This window comes from Nerophis ophidion, linkage group LG01 (assembly GCF_033978795.1).
Source record: "Nerophis ophidion isolate RoL-2023_Sa linkage group LG01, RoL_Noph_v1.0, whole genome shotgun sequence".
NCBI classification, from domain to species: Eukaryota; Metazoa; Chordata; class Actinopteri; order Syngnathiformes; family Syngnathidae; genus Nerophis; species Nerophis ophidion.
Window position 1 is genome coordinate 30,322,341 of NC_084611.1, and position 19,012 is coordinate 30,341,352.

The window sequence follows — 19,012 nt, forward strand, 5'->3', positions numbered from 1 at the left end:
TACGGCTGTGACTAGGTTGGCAAAAGCGGGGATCGAACCTGGAACCCTCTAGTTGCTGGCACGGCCACTCTACCAACCAAGGTATACCGCCGGAAAAAGAAAAAAAGCCAGTTCATGATTAAATGTCACAAGTGCAGAAGTCAATAAAAAAGTGTGGGGGTGCTGGAGCCTATCCCAGCTGCACTCGGGCGGAAGGAGAGGTACACCCTGGACAAGTTTTCACCTCATTGTAGGCCCAACACAGATAGACAACATTCACGCTCACATTCACACATCAGTAAAAAAATATATATATACTTTCTTTAATTAAAAAAACTATTTATAAGTTAAAAAAAATAACAACAACAATATCCTGCAAGTATAAATTACAATTTGCAGGTATAAAAAAATCCATCCATCCATTTCTACCGCTTATTCCCTTTGGGGTCGCGGAGGGCGCTGGTGCCTATGAGCTACAATCGGGCGGACGGCGGTGGTACACCCTGGACAAGTCGCCACCTCATCGTAGGGCCAACACAGATACACAACATTCACACTCACATTCCCACATCAGTTAAAAAAAAAAATATTTTCTTTAATTAAAAAAGCGATTTGCAAGTAAAAAAAAAAAAAAAACAATCTCGTACAAGTGTAAAATACGATTCGTAAGTTTAAAAACTATTTTCTTCAATTAGAAAAACGATTCACAAGTATAAAAAAACATTTTGTTCCAGTTAAAACTTTTAGCAGTAACATTCCACTCTTTTGGCAGTAAAATTCCAGACTGTCAGGTACTCGCACTTGTCGTTGCAAAGTGCGAATTACAGGTGGTGTTGTTGAGTGCCGCCCTGTCATGTTTTGTACATGTACATGTTTTCTTCCAGCCCTGCGATGAGATGGCGACTTGTCCAGGGTGTACCCCGCCTTCCGCCCGATTGTAGCTGAGATAGGCGCCAGCACCCCCCGCGACTCCGAAAGGGAATAAGCGGTAGAAAATGGATGGATGGATGTTTTCTTCCGTCGCCTTGGATTCGAGCTGTGTGTCTCGCTCCCTTAGACTCCCCTTGGATCTCGACTGCCTTCCCGGATCTCGACCCCCTCGCATGGACACGGACTCTGACACCTTGCTATCACCCCGACTACCGGCTTGTCTCATGGACCCTCTTGCCTGCCCTGCCCCTTTAGGACTTGCCTCTCGCTCAACACTACGGTATCACTCGGCAGCTACTCACCAAACAGTCACACACAAACACACACACTTTGGATTATTCACACTCTAGTTTCCTTAGTTTAATATTATTATTGTTTGTTATTATATATATATATATATATATATATATATATATATATATATAATAAGTCATAGAGTTTAACTATGCCCCCTAGTGGTCTGTACCGTCTACTCCTCCTGTACATAACTCGTCCACCAAAAACAACGAAGAAGAAGCAGAGTGGGGTGTAAAATGGTGGACAGAAGAGAGGGGACACAAGCTCAACCTGTAAGCTAACATATATAAAGTTTGTCTATTTTTTACTTTTTTCTTCTGCATTTATCTTTGTTTCCTCTGTGTGTGTAGTGTTTCCTGTCAGCGCTCTTATTTTGTCTGTTTCCTGTTTTTTTCCCTGTGCGCTGTTTCCCCTCAGCTGCGGCTGACTGGCACCTGGCCACACCTGGCGTCAATCAGCTCACTCCTATTTTTTACCTGCTTTGTTCCTCCAGTCAGTGCTGGATTATTGTCATGTCGCCCTTGTCGTTGCTACCTGTCGTATCATGTCTTGTCAATGCAGCGTTGCGGTAAGCTTTATTTGATTGCGGTTTTTAGCTTACTGCATTTTGTTCCCTTCTTCCAAGTTTGTTTTCATATTACATGTACAACTTCTGTTTCCTGCTCGATACCTGCTAGCTTCCACGCTAGGCCTTTTTGTTTTTGCTAGCTTCCATGCTAAGCTCCGTTTATTTTCTAGTTCCCATACTAGCTCTCTTTGTTTGTTATCCGCCTCGTGCGCGCTTATGTTGTACCCCTTTGGTTTGTTCTTGTTTTAGTATTTATATTAAATCATGTTTTCTCACTCCATGCCTGCCTCTATCTCTGCATCTTGGGGTTCGTCACAAACTAACTTTGACAGAAACGTAATTTATTACTGCCTCCATGTTATGTTATGCCGTCGAGGTCAGCTGGGAAGAAAATGTAGCTCAGACGGCCTTAAATTGACTCAGCTGCATAACCTGTCGCTGTGGAATTTAAACTATGGCACATTTGTGCGTGGCTCTGAGTGTAAGTGTGTACATCTCGCAGGATGGAATATTACTGCCAAAAGTTTTAATTTACAGAAAATTGTTTTTAGACTTGTGAATTGTTTTTTAATTTGAAGATAATTCTTCATTTTTACTTACCACTCGTTGAAACATTTTTGTGTCTGTGGAGTTTTGGCGGTGATTTCACTCCACATGCAAACACGTGATGTTAAAACATCGGGCGGAATAACCTAACCCATTAACATCCCAGTTTTAGCATGCACACTGTCCCCTTCTGTAACCATAGTGCCGACATGCTTCTGCTGCAGCTGATAAGATGAAACAAACCTTTGAGGACAGCGGGATGTGGAGTATCAATGGGAAATCGTGCAGTATGTGTAATTGGAATTTCAAAGTAAAACCACTAAAGCCACTATGGAATGGGACAAAACCCTTGACTGTACCTGTGTTTCTACATAAAAAAATTACACCTTGTTCCCATGCCAGACACGCCGACCGCGTAGCGTGGCGAAGAAAAAATGTTTATCCATCACTGGCATGTTACACAAAAGATTTCTGCCCTTCCCCCTGTCCCGACCTGGGATGTATGGACGTGTAAATCGCCGTCTCTCTTTGTCGGAAATGATTTAGTGACGCTTTAAGAGGAATCGCTGCTCGCTGCCTTGGAGAATCACACAATAGCTCCATGCATTTGACAATAAATGGTTCTCTTATCTGCCTCGTAGGCCGTATGTACAAGAGGCAGGGTGTTTGTCCGTGTGTGTGTGTGTGTGTGTGTGTGTGTGTGTGTGTGTGCGCGCTTGCCTGCATGCGTGCATGTGTGTGTGTGAAACCAGGCGTACACCTGGGTGTGTCTGAGATTGAGAGAGCGAGTGAAAGCGCGGGAGGAGATCAGGAGCTATTACTGACAGAACTTAATGTCAAAGGCACACACACACACACACACACACACACACACACACACACACACACACACACAGGCACACACAAGAGGTTTATAGCACCGCAAGCCATATCCTGACAAATTACACTGGGTTGACTGTGGAAACCGGATAAGGTAGAGCAGCGCTCCCAGCAGCCCAGTAAATCAGCAGGGAGAATGGTGTCTGGCCCAGGCCACCCTAAATATAACTCATCTGAAAGGGACTGATAAACGCTGGCCACTGGGCCGCTGCTGGATGAGCGGTTGTCGATTGTGACCCACTGAACTTGGACAGCACAACCTGACATTTAGCCTTTTTTGTGAGCATAAAACAAACTGCTGGTGGATCTGTCTGTGCTTCCCATTCTTTCCTCCCTCATGTTCTTCTGTCCAGACACTGTTTATTTGTGTTCTTTCACCAAAGCAGTTGTGATGCTGACACAGTGAATGGAAAGAATGGCAAACAACTACAATGGTACCTTCCATCCATCCATTTTCAACCGCTCATTCCCTTTAGCCCTCATGTTCTTCTGTCCAGACACTGTTTATTTGTGTCCTTTCACCAAAGCAGTCATGATCCTGACAGAGTGAATGGAAAGAATGGCAAACAACTACAACGGTACCTTCCATCCATCCATTTTCTACCGCTTATTCCCTTTGGGGTCGCGGGGGGCGCTGGTGCCTATCTCAGCTACAATCGGGCGGAAGGCGGGGTACACCCTGGACAAGTGGCCCCCTCATCACAGGGCCAACACAGATAGACAGACAACATTCACACTCACATTCACACACTAGGACCAATTTAGTGTTGCCATTCAACCTATCCCCAGGTGCATGTCTTTGGAAGTGGGAGGAAGCCGGAGTACCCGGAGGGAACCCACGCGGTCACGAGGAGAACATGCAAACTCCACACAGAAAGATCCCGAGCCTGGGATTGAACCCAGGACTACTCAGGACCTTCGTATTGTGAGGCAGACGCACTAACCCCTGTCACACCGTGCTGCCCACAATGGTACCTCACTTTTATATTTACGAATATGTTGCGATACGAGCTGCCTATTCTCTTTTTTTTTAATGTTTTATAGGGATTTTTTGGAAATAATGCCTATGATTGGAATTCTTTATGAGAGACAAGAACACGCATCTTTTTCTTTTTTGTGCATTCAAAATTGTGAAAAAAAAAAACACTAGCAAGAGGTGGCTAACAGTGCAGATTAAGGGGATTTGATTTATTTTGTATTTAAAGCCCCCTCAAAAAACATCCAAAGAGTATATGTTTAATGTCGTTGCACATTCATAATAACATGTAATATTTACCGTGATTTGATCATTTTATTCGTTGCTGGAATTTTTATTTTTGGGCACATTGATTTACCCAGAGCACATAACATTTGCTTTTTCTTTCAAGTACAACAGCTACAAATTATAGCAGACTCCATTGAAGACAACTACGACTACTTCAGGACAAATAATGATTATCTATAACCCTATCTTTTTGAGTCCAAATATACTGAGGATGACCTACAAGTAGAGATGTCCGATAATATCGGGCTGCCGATAAATGCTTTAAAATGTAAAATTTGTGACTTTTTAAAACGTCGCTGTGCGGAGTGGTACTTCTAGAGAGAAGTACAGAGCGCCAATGAACCTTCAAGGCACTGCGTTTGCGTTTCGGCCCAATCACATAATACCTATGGCTTTTCACACACATAAGTGAATGCCACCCATACTTGATCAACAGCCACACTGAGGGTGGCCGTACAAGCAACTTTAACACTGTTACAAATATGCACCACACTGTGAACCCACACCAAACAAGACTAACAAACACATTTTGGGAGAACATCCGCACTGTAACACAACATAAACACAACAGAACAAATACCCAGAACCCCTTGCAGCACTAACTTTTACGGGACACTACAATATACACCCCCACACTACACCCCACCTCCACCCCGTCCCCCAACCCCGCCCACCTCAACCTCCTCATGCTCTTTCAGGGAGAGCACGTCACAAATTCCAAGCTGCTGTTTTGAGACATGCTAAAAAAAAATAATGTACTTTGTGACTTCAATAATAAATATGGCAGTGCCATGTTGGCATTTTTTTCCATAACTTGAGTTGATTTATTTGGGAAAAAACTTGTTACATCGTTTAATGCATCCAGCGGGGCATCACAACAAAATTAGGCATAATAATGTGTTAATTCCACGACTGTTTATATATCGGTAACGGTTGATATCAGAATCCGTATTTAAGAGTTGGACAATATCGGAATATTGGCTATCGGCAAAAAAGCCATTATCGGACATCTTTAGCTACAAGTTTTGCACGTTTTGTAATATGCAGATCCAGTGAAACACTAAGCATCATATGTCAGTAGTGCTAAACAAGAAATAAAAACTACAAACATTACTGTACAATGTCCGCTTTCACTGTGTTGCAGACTTATGGAATGTTTATATATTTTAGCACGAGATTTGGTTTCCCCGTTTAGATGATCATTTCAACATGATCCCCACTCCTCAGGTAGAAAATGCTAGGAGCAATCAAGCATCTTGCGGCGTCTTCCCAGGGATGACTTCGGTTTTAATTTGAAATGAAGTGTCAGGGCAAATTCATAATCTAGCACAAACTTTTACCAACTCAGAGGCGATGCAGCAGCAGCTCAGTAGGTCAAGAGCTGCAGTAGCTACGTTACGTTTCTCAGTGTTAGCTCTTATAATATAAATGTTGTTAATATTTGGTTAATGCCGGTGAAGACATGTAAATGGGAGTATTGCTAGTGGTTTTTGGATGTTTTTTTAGAGGGCATTATAGGCATAATAGATGAATCCCATTAGCTACATTGCAAGTTGCGAGCAAAAATTTGAGTTGCCGGTAAAAGGTTTTATTTTTTTCCAACCATATCCGCCAACCACCAGAACAGAACGCGAGTGCAAAAAATAGCACCGTGAAGAAAAACCAGGCAATGCCAGACTGCAGCATCACACAAAGCAACCTCTTCAGAATGAAGCCAAGAGATGGACATTTATCTATAAAAATATGAAAAAGCTGCTAATGTTAGTTCGGTCCCCTGACTCTACAAACTGGATTATCCAGCATTACCCTCGGTACACAGATACACATACTGTCCTCTGGTCTGTTAAACAAAGACGTCCGTGTTTAACATTACAATTTCTATTGTTGCTCAACGGAAAAGCAGCCTATAGGAGACACCTGCATAAGTGCGCTTTCTACGGTAAATCCTTCACATTACCATTGCATTGTTTCATTGTAGTACTGGTACATTCGAATGTATCGTTTTTCAAATAATATGTCTTATCTTACCTCATTTTTCTTTAGAAAACGCAAGTTACATGTTAAAATTGTGGTGTTTGGGAGGGGGCAAGCACAGATTCAATTGATTTTAACGGATTTGTTTTGAGTTACAAGTTCAATCGTAGAACTAATTGAACTCGTAAGTTGAGTACCACTGTAGAGGCAAAACCAATTGGTTTGCAGACAACTCCAGACACTTCTTGTGACCCTTGTGTTACAGCCATGGGGGCGGCTGCAAGAGGTAAGTGGAATTATTGACACAATACAAATGATAATGTGAAGAAAAGCAGCTATAGGACGCATGCGTCCATTGTACCGGTCTCTTCTAGAGGAGGCAGGTCACCCACATCTGCGGTTCTCTCCAAGGTTTCTCATTGTCATTCCACTGGGTTGAGTTTTCCTTGCCCTGATATCTAAACCGAGGATATCGTTGTGGCTTGAGACACTTGTGATTTAGGGCTATATAGATAAACAGTGATTGATGATACGCACAGTAAAGCACACAATTGTTTATATCCATTTAGCTGGATTTAACACGAGTGAGAAGAAGACATTGAGAGTACTGTATACTGATTAAAACATTTTTAAAAGTTCCCTTTTTTAAAATGATTCATATTTTTTAGGCTTACAAATGTTGTAAATATACTGTATAACATTGGATTAAAATACTAGTACTTTATCTAATAACAGTAGTAACTTAGTTACATAATATAATCTTGCGTAATAGATGCCAAATCATATACAATACTGTAGAACAATGTACCATTACGTAGTGGGACAAGAGGACACTAACATTAGCTACAGTGCTAACTTACATTTTAACAGAGCGATCATGCTAGGTTATCCAGGTTGCAACGCCCACGTTTGTAGCTTTAGACTTTATTTTAAGATGTGTTGGGAAGCCTGTTTTTTTACCTCTTTAGAAAGCTGTCCATCTAGGTAGGGGTGGATCAGAAGTGGTTTAGTGTTCCAGTGTTGGCGTTAACAGCATTTTTGTGTCTTTTTACGCAATGAAATCAGAAAGGACGCAAATTTACAGAATACAGACGCGGATTTGAAAAAAAAAAATGTTTTACCGATTAGCGCTTTCCGCAGGTGTTTTGTTTTGTTTATATTTGCCGGATCAAATGATTAATTATGAATTATTGGTTGACTTCAAAGTAATGCACTTTCCGGTACAATTTCTTACATTTTGATTTTCCGAAAGTTTAATCGATCACCGCATTTCCGGTATTAGGACTCCTGGCTGTTATTGTTTTCGGCATGGCGAGCAATAAACCCAAGCAGCGAAGCTTCAATGAAAAGAGCCACTTTTCACCAAATGGCTCACTTATGAAGATGGAAAGATGTTTTGCACGCCATGTAAACGGGCTAAGAAAAAAAACACATTTACGACCGCATGCACTGATTTTCAAAGATCAAGCCTCACCAGGCACCAAGAAACATCCCACAAATTGGGTCCCTATAATTCTGCTCTTTGGTCGGAATTAAGAAAAATTCCTAGTTTGTGAACCCGTTCTCAAACAATGGCAACAAAAACTATTCTGATTCTGAATGATGAGGCCGTCGATTTGTTACAACTCTGTTTATGTTCAACACAAAGCCAAACGGACATCCACCATGCTATGGACACTCCTGAACATGCTAGCGCTCCCTCTTCTATCTTGCCCACTCACTTACACACGCCACTCAACTCACATACCGCCATTCTTAAAGGGGAACACACAGCTTACGGCCATCATCAAGCAAGAGATGAAAAGCTAGAGCCATTGAAACCACTATATTAAATGACATTGAAACTATCTTGCAAAATTCTAAGTTTGCCTGCATTATTTGCCAACAAAAGTGTAGATGTGGCGTTTCTTCAAAGGACTGATGATCCACATACAAGTGAGAATAATACACAATTAAATATGTCATATACATGTATGCACTGGCACACAATTATCATAATTTCATGACCGAAGCAAAAAACTTTTTACACTTTTATACTGAAATAAATACATCTACAACCTAATAAATAAAAATATATAGAAAAAAATACCAGCGGCGATAGTGTTTAGATCCAAAAAGGAAAGAAAAAAGTGAATGAATGTTTATAACTGGATACATTTAAATATGTTTAAAAATATGTTTTCTTTAGTATTATTTTTCTTATTAATTAAGTAATGTTTATGACAACCTTTTTCTAAAACACAATATAGAATGTGAGATACAACAGGATAATGTATACTTAGACTTAGACAAACTTTAATGATCCACAAGGGAAATTGTTCCACACAGTAGCTCAGTTACAAGGATGGAAAGTGTAAGGATGGAAAGGACAATGCAGGTAAAAATAGACTAAATATAGCGATGTAAAATATAACATATATACGTAATATTTACATAATATATGTACAGTATATTACATATACAAATATATTTTACTATATTATATATATTGTGTATGTCTGTATCATATATACAATATATAACAATTACCATGTACAATATTACAGTATATGTGACAGTTGCAGCAAAACTGTTACAAAAAAGTGGGGCCGCAAAAATCTACTGTGGGACCCCACTTTTTTGACCTGATGGGGTCCCTGGGACCCCATTTTGAAAAATTCCTTGCGCCAACACTGTATTCATGTGGGAAGAGTTGTTTTTTTCTTTCAAGACGTCATGAAAACTAGAAAGTTTGCCTCTTCTCTCAAAAGTGAAGCAAATCCCTGAGGGAGATGACAGCTTTTTCTGACGTTTGGTGCTGACAAACAAACTTTAGGCACATATTTTACTTACAACAAAAATAGACGATTTTTTTTTAACAAACAAGAAAATGAATACTTATGTTTTTAATTACGCACATGATTAAATCCATAACAACACGTTTGGTTATGCTATATAAAAATGTACTTTCTCAGGAGCCAGTTTAGTATCTACATTAGTAGAAGTTTAACATGTCAAAATAACTGCATCATAAGAGAATGGAGAAGTATGTGTGAATAGATCTCTCATGTTGGCTTGGTGCTGTTGATTCAAGCCTGTCTGGTGCAGAGAAACTTGATCCTGATCCTGCTAATCACCTTGTATGTCTGCCTTGTAGGGGAGGACCCTCATGAAAATGGCAGACAGGCCTACGTGTTCCGACTTTAACCTTTAAACAATTCATGTGAGAACAAAAGCAAAGCAATCAAGGATACATACTTTTGTACAAACTCCATTTCCATATGAGTTGGGAAATTGTGTTGTTGGTAAATGGCTTTGCTCTGCAGAGTAGATCTTTAACTTGCACTTACAGATGTAGCGACAAACTGTATTTAGTGACAATGGTTTTCTGAAGTGTTCCTGAGCCCATGTAGTGATATCCTTTAGAGGTTGATGTCGGTTTTTGATACAGTGCCGTCTGAGGGATCGAAGGTCACGATCATTCAATGTTGGTTTCCGGCCATGCCGCTTACGAGGAGTGAGTTCCCCAAATTTTCTGAACCTTTTGATGATATTATGGACCGTAGATGTTGAAATCCCTAAATTTCTTGCAATTGCACTTTGAGAAACATTGTTGATAAACTGTTTGACTATTTGTTCACGCAGTTATGGACAAAGGGGTGTACCTCGCCCAATCCTTTCTTGTGAAAGACTGAGCATTTTTTGGGAAGCTGTTTTTATACCCCATCATGACACCCAACTGTTCCCAATTAGCCTGCACACCTGCGGGATGTTCCAAATAAGTGTTTAATGAGCATTCCTGAACTTTATCAGTATTTATTTCCACCTTTCCCAACATCTTTGTCACGTGTATCTGTCATTAAATTCTAAAGTTAATCATTATTTGCACAACAAAAAATGTTTATCAGTATGAATATCAAATATGTTGTCTTTGTAGCATATTCAACTGAATATGGGTTGAAAATGATTTGCAAATCATTGTATTCCTTTTATATTTACATCTAACACAATTTCCCAACTCATATGGAAACGGGGTTTTTATGATAAGCATCGTGTTAAAGTTGTACAGTATCACTCTTTCGCTGTTCACCAGAGTAGAATTAATTGATTAAACTAGCCAAGTGTTTTCGTTATGTTACGACAGCACCTTATTTGAGAAGCGGCATATTTGAAGAGTGAAGTCCGATGGAATCAATAAGAAGATGTTATGTTACTGTGCACCGTTATCGCATATAGTAATTGTACATGTCAGAAAGCATAACGTGCTGCAGGAGTAGGTTGCAGTGTAATATTTCCACTGTGAAATGGTTAACGCCTGGCAGGCGTTATAATTCCGCTGATGGCACAGTGATTCCGCCCTGGATAAAACAAACAGGGTATGAGCGGGTCACCCCTATTGTGTCAATGTCAGACTAACTGTGTTTTGGCCGTGACAAGCTTTTCTAAAGGCGTGACACTAACACCTCACCTGCATAGTATACTGTGTTGCCGCACCTGCCTGCCACACCTGCATCAATGGAATGCTTTTACAGCAAACACACGTGTGTCTGTGTGCAGACAAAAGCGGAGCACATGAATGCTGAAGACAAGAATGTGTAGTGGTTGTATGGCAAGGACTTGAAGTGGAACGGTTCAATGCAAGTAAGGCAAAATCTGAGTGCACTACGAACTGCAACCTGCAGAGGCATTGTTGATTCAGGCTAAACAGGTTTGATGTCAACTCTAATGGAAGTTATAGTACATCCTCGACATCTACGAAGACCTACGCTTCAGCACAACTCTTCTGGGCAGCATTGTTCTGCTCAATATGGCATGCAAACAGAAGTTCGGAACATTCAGACAGAGATTCTAAAACCCCACATCAGCTCAAATACTGCAAGCAACTGGATTTTGAGGGTCTGTAACTTGCTTAGAACAACTGTAGGGTTCTGTCTATGTTCTCGATGCAGTTTGTAGTACCAGGGAAAAACACACCTGAGGATCTGAAGCTCCTCTCCTGAATTCTGCAACTCGTCGGAGCGTCTTCTCCACCGTAGCAGCGCTTTCAAGTTGAACTGCTCCAATGATTCCTGCACAGGAAGCTGAATGGAGAAACGTTGGCAAGTGAATGTGAAGTAGCCAAAAGTCAACTATTTGTTTAGTTACAATACAGTGGAAATTGTCAATTACAATATTTCTAAAGTTAGACGCAATTTGGAAATATGACCCTAATTTGGGGGCGAACATAAACCTATGAAGTCTCACAAAAGTATGATGTTATAGAATTCATTTAGTGAGCAAAGTTAAAAAGGCAGTGTGACCATAAAGTACATAATTCCACTTGTTGTCAACGTTTAAGCAAAATGCTCCATTTAGTTTATATCTTCCATCCAACCATCCATTTTCTACAGCTTATTCCCTTTGGGGTCGCGGGGGGTGCTGGTGCCTATCTCAGCTACAATTGGGCGGAAGGCGGAGTACACCCTGGACAAGTCGCCACCTCATCACAGGGCCAACAAGACAGACAACATTCACACTCGCATTCACACACTAGGGCCAATTTAGCGCTGCCAGTCAACCTATCCCCAGGTGCATGTCTTTGGAGGTGGGAGGAAGCCGGAGTACTCTGAGGGAACCCACGCAGTCACGGGGGGAACATGCAAACTCCACACAGAAAGATCCCGAGCCCGGGATTGAACCCAGGACTACTCAGGACCTTCGTATTGTGAGGCAGACGCACTAACCCCTGTTCCACCATGCTGCCTAGTTTATACTTTGTTTAACATATTTTTACGCTTAATATATCTATACGGTAATGTGCATTTGGTGTCCAAATGAAGTGCATGTACAGTATATGTTACGCATTAATCTTACGTCTTCAGTCATTGCCTTATTGCGACACTTGTATGACAGTTAATGTTAAAAGGTATCTATGATGATTTTTGTCTTTTCTGACTTATAAATGTTGCTACAATCTTGGATACTCATGTCAAACATCAAATGATAAGGTTCGTGCATTTGGGCGTGAGGTTTCAAACAATTTTGATTGCCTCGGTTTGTGAGGTTTTGCAGTCTGGCGATGTCGTGACCTCACAGCGAGGGGGACGCGGTTATTTGGACATTAAGGTTTTGAGGAAAAACAAAAAGGTAGGGTTAAGTATTATTTTGGAGCAAGTGCATAATAACATCAACGTGCGGTGAGATAAATGCTGGTAAAAGCCGCTGTTTTATGCACTCTCCGAAACAATGCAGGTGCAGGTGTACCTAATATTGTGACTCACATTATTAGGTACACCTATTAATATTAGGGGGCCCACATCTAGGATCCCTCTCAAGGTTTCTCATTGTATCCCATTGGATTGAGTTATTTCTTGCCCTGTTGTGGGATCTGAGCAGAGGATGTCGTTGTGGCTTGTGCAGCCCTTTGAGACACTTGTGATTAAGGGCTATATAAACACATTTTAATTGATTGATTGATATATAATTTTTATTAGGTTTATTTTCGACCATATTTAAACACAGAAGTATACATTTTCAAAAATATTTGATATTACAATTAGAGATGTCTGATAATATTGGGCTGCCGATATTATCGGTCGATAAATGCTTTAAAATGTAATATCGGAAATTATCGGTCTCAAAAGGCAAAATGTATGACTTTTTAAAACGCCGCTGTACGGAGTGGTACTCGGACGTAGGGAGAAGTACAGAGCTCCAATAAACCATAATAGGCACTGCCTTTGTGTACCGGCCCATCACATAATATTTACGGATTTTCACACACACAAGTGAATGCAATTCATACTTGGTCAACAGCCATACAGGTCACACTGAGGGTGGCCGTATTAACAACTTTAACACTGTTACAAATTTGCGACACACTGTGAAGCCACACCAAACAAGAATGACAAACACATTTCGGGAGAACATCCGCACCGTAACACAACAAAAACCCATAACCCCTTTCAGCTCTAACTCTTTCGGGACGCTACAATAAAAACCCCCCACACACACACACACACCTCAACCCCACCCTGCTCCAACAACCCCGCCCATCTCAACCTCCTCATGCTCTCTCAAGTCCCAAATTCCATGCTGCTTTTTTGAGGCATGTTAAAAAAAAATAATGCACTTTGTGACTTCCAAAATAAATATGGCAGTGCCATATTGGCATTTTTTTCCATAACTTGAGTTGATTCATTTTTTTACATTATTTAATGCTTCCAGCGAGGAATCACAAAAAAATTAGGCATAATGTGTTAATTCCACAATTGTATGTATCGGAAGATATCGGAATCAGTAATTAAGAGTTGGACAATATCGGAATATCGGATATCGGTAAAAAAGCCATAATCGATCATCTCTAATTACAATACTTTGATAGTATGATAATATATAATGATATGATACTTTGGACAGGGTGGGGTGTGGAGTGGCTCATTTTCAATCTGGGAATGCCTCCATAAATAAACATATTGCAAACAAAAAAACTGGTTATAAATGTGACTGTGGATTAAAATATAAGCAAGGTTTGCCCCAAAAAATATACAATACAGTATTATTTGGACCACAGGGAAGACGATTAAAATCATTATAAGTCCCTTTTAAAAGTGCTGTGATAAACTTCTTTTTACTCTTAGTAAAAAAAAAATGACCCTGTAAAGTTAAAATAGGTTTGATGATAATAGTTGTTCCTTGGAAGTAATTCTACTTCCATTATTTAGCATGGCATCAACTGTTTCATACATAATCCAAACAAATCAGAGGTTAACCAGCGTCCTGGAATGCAGTGTTGTTATTTTAGTACATGTAGATATTTGCTCTTCTTGTTTTTGGGTGTCTCCAAATAAAATCTACTCATCTAGACATTACTTGTCGGACCACACATGCACACATTTACCCCGCCTTGACCCCACTGGTATCCAGTTGAACCCACGTGAGAATACACTGGATCATTGTCTTCAGCTGCTGATGTTTTGATCATGTGACTGCAGGGCTTCGGGTGAAGGAGGCGCGTTTGCACGACATCAATAATGGGAACCTTCTGTGTGCAATTCTGTCACGTGTCTTTGGCATCCTCCTTCACCCATAGCAGTTTCTTTGGAAATAATGTTTCATCCAATGTCATAATTTAACTCTACTAACTTGTGTTTGTTTTTTTTGAAAGTGTTGGATAATTAAGTTACATGAAATAGCAGCAGTAAACTTCAATAAGTGCGCAGCAATTTTAGTGTGCCGTACTTGCTGTGCTTGGGCCCAGATTATATCCTCCAGGTACGTAGCGAAACCCTCGCTGATCCATTCCTCCGTCCAATCTTTAGCACCGATAACCAGGCCAAACCAAGAGTGGGCAATCTCGTGGCACAGCCTGGACCCACACAAAGACTGGCTGTTTACTCCTGAAGACGAGATCCCGACATGCAGCACGCTCTGAGACAGGAAAATGATATGGGGGCTGGAGGGAAAAAAGGATGGAAGAAAAACAATAAATGTAACTAATATTAATAAAAAACTACACAGAAGACAAATTTTCAATCACATGTATTTATCTGGAAATTGTATTAAATTATTCTGTTATAATCTGTATGGCGTAATACTGAAAAAATAAAAATAAAAACATACTTTATTTATTGTATTTTATAGATTTTTATCATGTAGTTTTACATCTATATTTAATTTCCAAAGCATTTTTTAACTTAAAAATATCGTATTGTTTATCTTATTGCTTACATAAACAGTATGGCTCCAGTAAAATAAATATGAAGTTTATTTAACAAAACACCTCTGTGAAGAATAAATCAACCAATAAAGCTTTATTTGTGTAGCTCTGTTCATTAGGGCTGTGTATGTTAACCCATTGACGCATATGATTGATTTAAAAAAAAAAAAAATTGCGTTATCATGACAATCACATTGTTTGTTACGACTGTGCTTAAACCTGAAGGTTTAGAGGGCTTTGGATTTTTCTACATTTCCCAAAATGTATTGCCGATGACCATATTAGATGGCCTTGCTTGTAAACACACTCATTGCTGCTGATCAATAAAGTACTAGCTATCTATCTATCAAGTGACACTGGTAATAAGGACGACGTGTGCGATTGACAGCTGACACAATCGAGGTGGGAGAAATAAAACAAGATTTTATTCAATTCCTAAGCGTATTTCCGGACAAACAGACGCGACGGAAAAGAAGCGTGAACGGCGAAGGCGAGCATGATGGCCGCAATCAACCGAGATGTGACGTGCTATGACAACTTTGTGTTTGTCCATATCATTTCATTTCCGGTAAGAACATTTTCTAAGTAAAAATTAATCGAAACTAAATAAAGTTAATTTCCCGACGATTGTCACACACACTAGGTGTGGTGAAATATGTCCTCTGCATTTGACCCATCCCCATGTTCACCCCCTGGGAGGCAAGGGAAGCAGTGAGCAGCAGCGTGCGGCGCGCTCGGGGAATCATTTGGTGATTAAACCCCCAATTCCAACTCTTGATGCTGAGTGCAGAGCAGGGAGGCAATGGGTTCCATTTTTTGTAGTCTCTGGTATGACTCATGACCTCCCATGACACTCTAACCACAATTCCACTGAGCTGATGACAGCCCTACTCTGAATTAACTTGATGTGCTTGGACAAATAACTTTGTTATTAATTGATAAAAATTAAAAAAAAGGACTTATTTCTCTCATCTGGATGGTAGCCTCCACATAAAACAAAGATGAATTGACATGAGAACTTTTATCTCCCAATCTTGCCTTACAGTTACAGTGTGCTGAGATGACATTAGATTGGTTATCTGCGCTTATCCAGGGTGTCAAACTTGGGTCGGATCATTTCTGTGAGTGCATGACTCCAGCCATGACAACACGATGTCCACTGGGTTTATGCAGATAAACACAAACCTCACAAAGACATCCCTAAACAAAGGGGTCATAACTTTCTAGACTCTTATCATTTTGAAAGTCCTTCAAGGTGTAAAAGGGGCTGGGTTGAAAAAAAACAAGTAGTTCACAAAGTCCATGTATGAGACTTCGGAGAAGATGTTGTGGTGTCTGCTCCATTCAGACTTGTCGATCTTGTATGGATTCTTGCATCCAATTACAGTTGTTTGCTCCTTGTAACGACAAAGGGACTTCTTATCTAAAGACTCACAGTATTTCTCCATCGTGTCATAGCCGTGCAATGTTATTTTCCACATAATAGTTTGGAAATATTAGGTGTAGCACTATAGTGAACGATGATGCTAGCCTTTCAATATGGCTCTGGCAATTGATTTTAGCCAAAAATCCGAAGCCCTTTATTCCGCTTGAAAACACATTCCGACAGAAATTTAGATACAACTAAGGTAATTTTTTGGTATTGCTGCGACAAACTTTCTTATCATCGGCACACACCAAGTTTAAGCAAATACGTATGTGAGGATGGTGCCGTTAGCATGACTGCTACCTCGACTGAGGCTATGTCTATACTAAGCCGGATAACCCCTTAAACGAATAATTATTTAGCCTAAGCCCCGTTTCAGCTACACTAAACCAGCGTTAAGGTTCCCCTCCTCGTACAAATTTTTACACGGGTAAAGTGCGCCATATATTTCTTGAAACTTTGGCTCATAGCTTTTTATAGACTCATTGATCGTTTACAAACTGAGTTCAGAGAGGAAATGACGCCAGAAAGACTGCGCACCACACATGAAGTGACATCAGAAAGAACGCGCCACAGCCAGCTTCATGATAAAGCGGTTTCCTAACTCGGAGCTAACCACTGGAAATATGGAGGCGAGTCGTCCAGACATGCCCTACATCGCTTTCCGTCTCTACAGACACTTGTGGAAATCACACATGAATACCTTGAGAGAAAGCGATTGCAGCTATTTCGGGTACAACACGTCTCACACGGCAAGAGAACTAAAATGTACAGCTCAGCTGTGATTCTAACCGAAAAACTTTATCCATTTGTCGAAGGAGAGACAACGAGAATGCGGGCTCCCATGGATGTGATAAAAAAGGCAGCGTGTGCTTTGTATCACCTGGCCGTCGAGGGAAGACTACAAAAAAACGGCGAATGCTTTTGGACAGGCAAAGCAGATTGTATCAGTTATTATCCACCATGTATGTCGCGGACTCAACGTCTAGGTCCAGAGTATATACTGTCACCAAAAACAAATGGACCATGAAGGTGAGGGCAAAAGAGTGAGGAGTGTCCTGACCAGATATCTGGATCCCGAGATTGACTGATGTAAAATGTTCTTTGTCACATTGTTTACTTTCACGTGTCCAATAAAGATTTGATTAATTTATGATGGCTCAGGTGTGATTCACTATAATAGGGCCCCACAGCAAACTGGATTCCAGTTAATTGAAATACCAAAACACTGGATATTGTTCAGATAAGTTACATTTAAGAACTTGCACACAAAGCAACACTGGACGTGACTATGACGTGCGCATTTTCCGTGCATGCGTATTAGGTCACGTTGCGCCGGCGGACGGGTTGGGACGGAGGGGGGTTCTTAAACGACCATTGTGTGTGTATGGTCAAGGATAAGGTTAAGTGGAATTTATCCGGTTAAGGATAACCTCAGTGTAAACGAGGCCTGAGGATGACAAACAACACTGGCGGAGTTTACTTGCGTCAGTGTTGTAAACATAAGTAAATACATTTTATAATGCTTTTGCAAAATGCACAGTCGACATCTGACATCAATGAAGACAAAGAGCTGCAAGAAGATGTCGTGCGTGTCACCCAAGTTGATCCGTCGTACAAACTGGAGGAGCAAATATCTAACAAGGATAAACAAACTGTGCTACACAAACAAGAGCAACATGTTGCAACTTCTGGCTGATGCTGAATTTATTTTGCTTACTATTTTGCTTACTTACAATTACCAGGGAATTGGTCATTGTAAATACCTGGGGTCGCATCGTATCAAAAAAAAGCAATCAGCACTGTCATCAAATAACGGGAAATGAGCTTGTTTATTTGAACAACTGCTTTAAAGGAAGATTAAATTCAGATACAAATGGCGCACAATGTTACGTTGTTTGCGCGTGTCTTTACTATCAATACCTTGTTTGCTGTTTTATTGCAAATAATTTAAAAATGTGTACTTAAATCTCACTACACTGTCACCAAGTTTTGAGCAAATCAATTACTTTCAGTGAGTAAAACATTTAAAAACATACTTGGATGACATTCTGACAGTACAATTGCATTTGTGTCCAAATATTGTGGTATTTTCTTAAGCAAATGTTAACTTGGTAAGCGAGTAATAACCTGCGATTAATCATGATAATCACAATTCAAGAGAATGATTACTATGATTAAAAAATAACCACTTGACAGCCTTACTTTTTATACATATAAAGTGTTTTACACTTATAACCATTTGAACAACAGTGCCTCCCACCTTCATTACATAAATACAACCCTAATCTAAAAAAAAAAAAAAAACACACTCACACACACATACACACAGTAAAAAGCATGTAAAAACAAAAATAAGCACGGAGAAGCCAAGTGAGGAACTGCTTGACGAGGAAATATTAAAGTCATCATTTACCTTTTTTATTGTACCATTTTGTCTTGTCAAATTTTATACACACTAAAACAAGAAGG

At 40.2% G+C, this 19,012-nt stretch overlaps 1 protein-coding gene across 7 annotated transcripts in view; it reads right to left on the reverse strand.

Annotated features, from left to right (window-relative positions):
• Nucleotides 1–19,012, reverse strand: part of aopep (aminopeptidase O (putative)) — a 200,846-nt gene that overhangs the window by 104,831 nt on the left and 77,003 nt on the right. For all 7 annotated transcript variants that reach the window (XR_009806800.1, XR_009806805.1, XR_009806802.1 and 4 more), the window contains 2 exons: nt 14,637–14,850; nt 11,391–11,497 (listed from right to left, as the gene is read on the reverse strand). Coding sequence is in view for 4 of the 7 variants with exons in the window: in XM_061900554.1 (XP_061756538.1) it covers nt 11,391–11,497; nt 14,637–14,850 (321 nt within the window). In the remaining 3 variants the exon portion in view is untranslated. The remainder of the gene's footprint in view (nt 1–11,390; nt 11,498–14,636; nt 14,851–19,012) is intronic.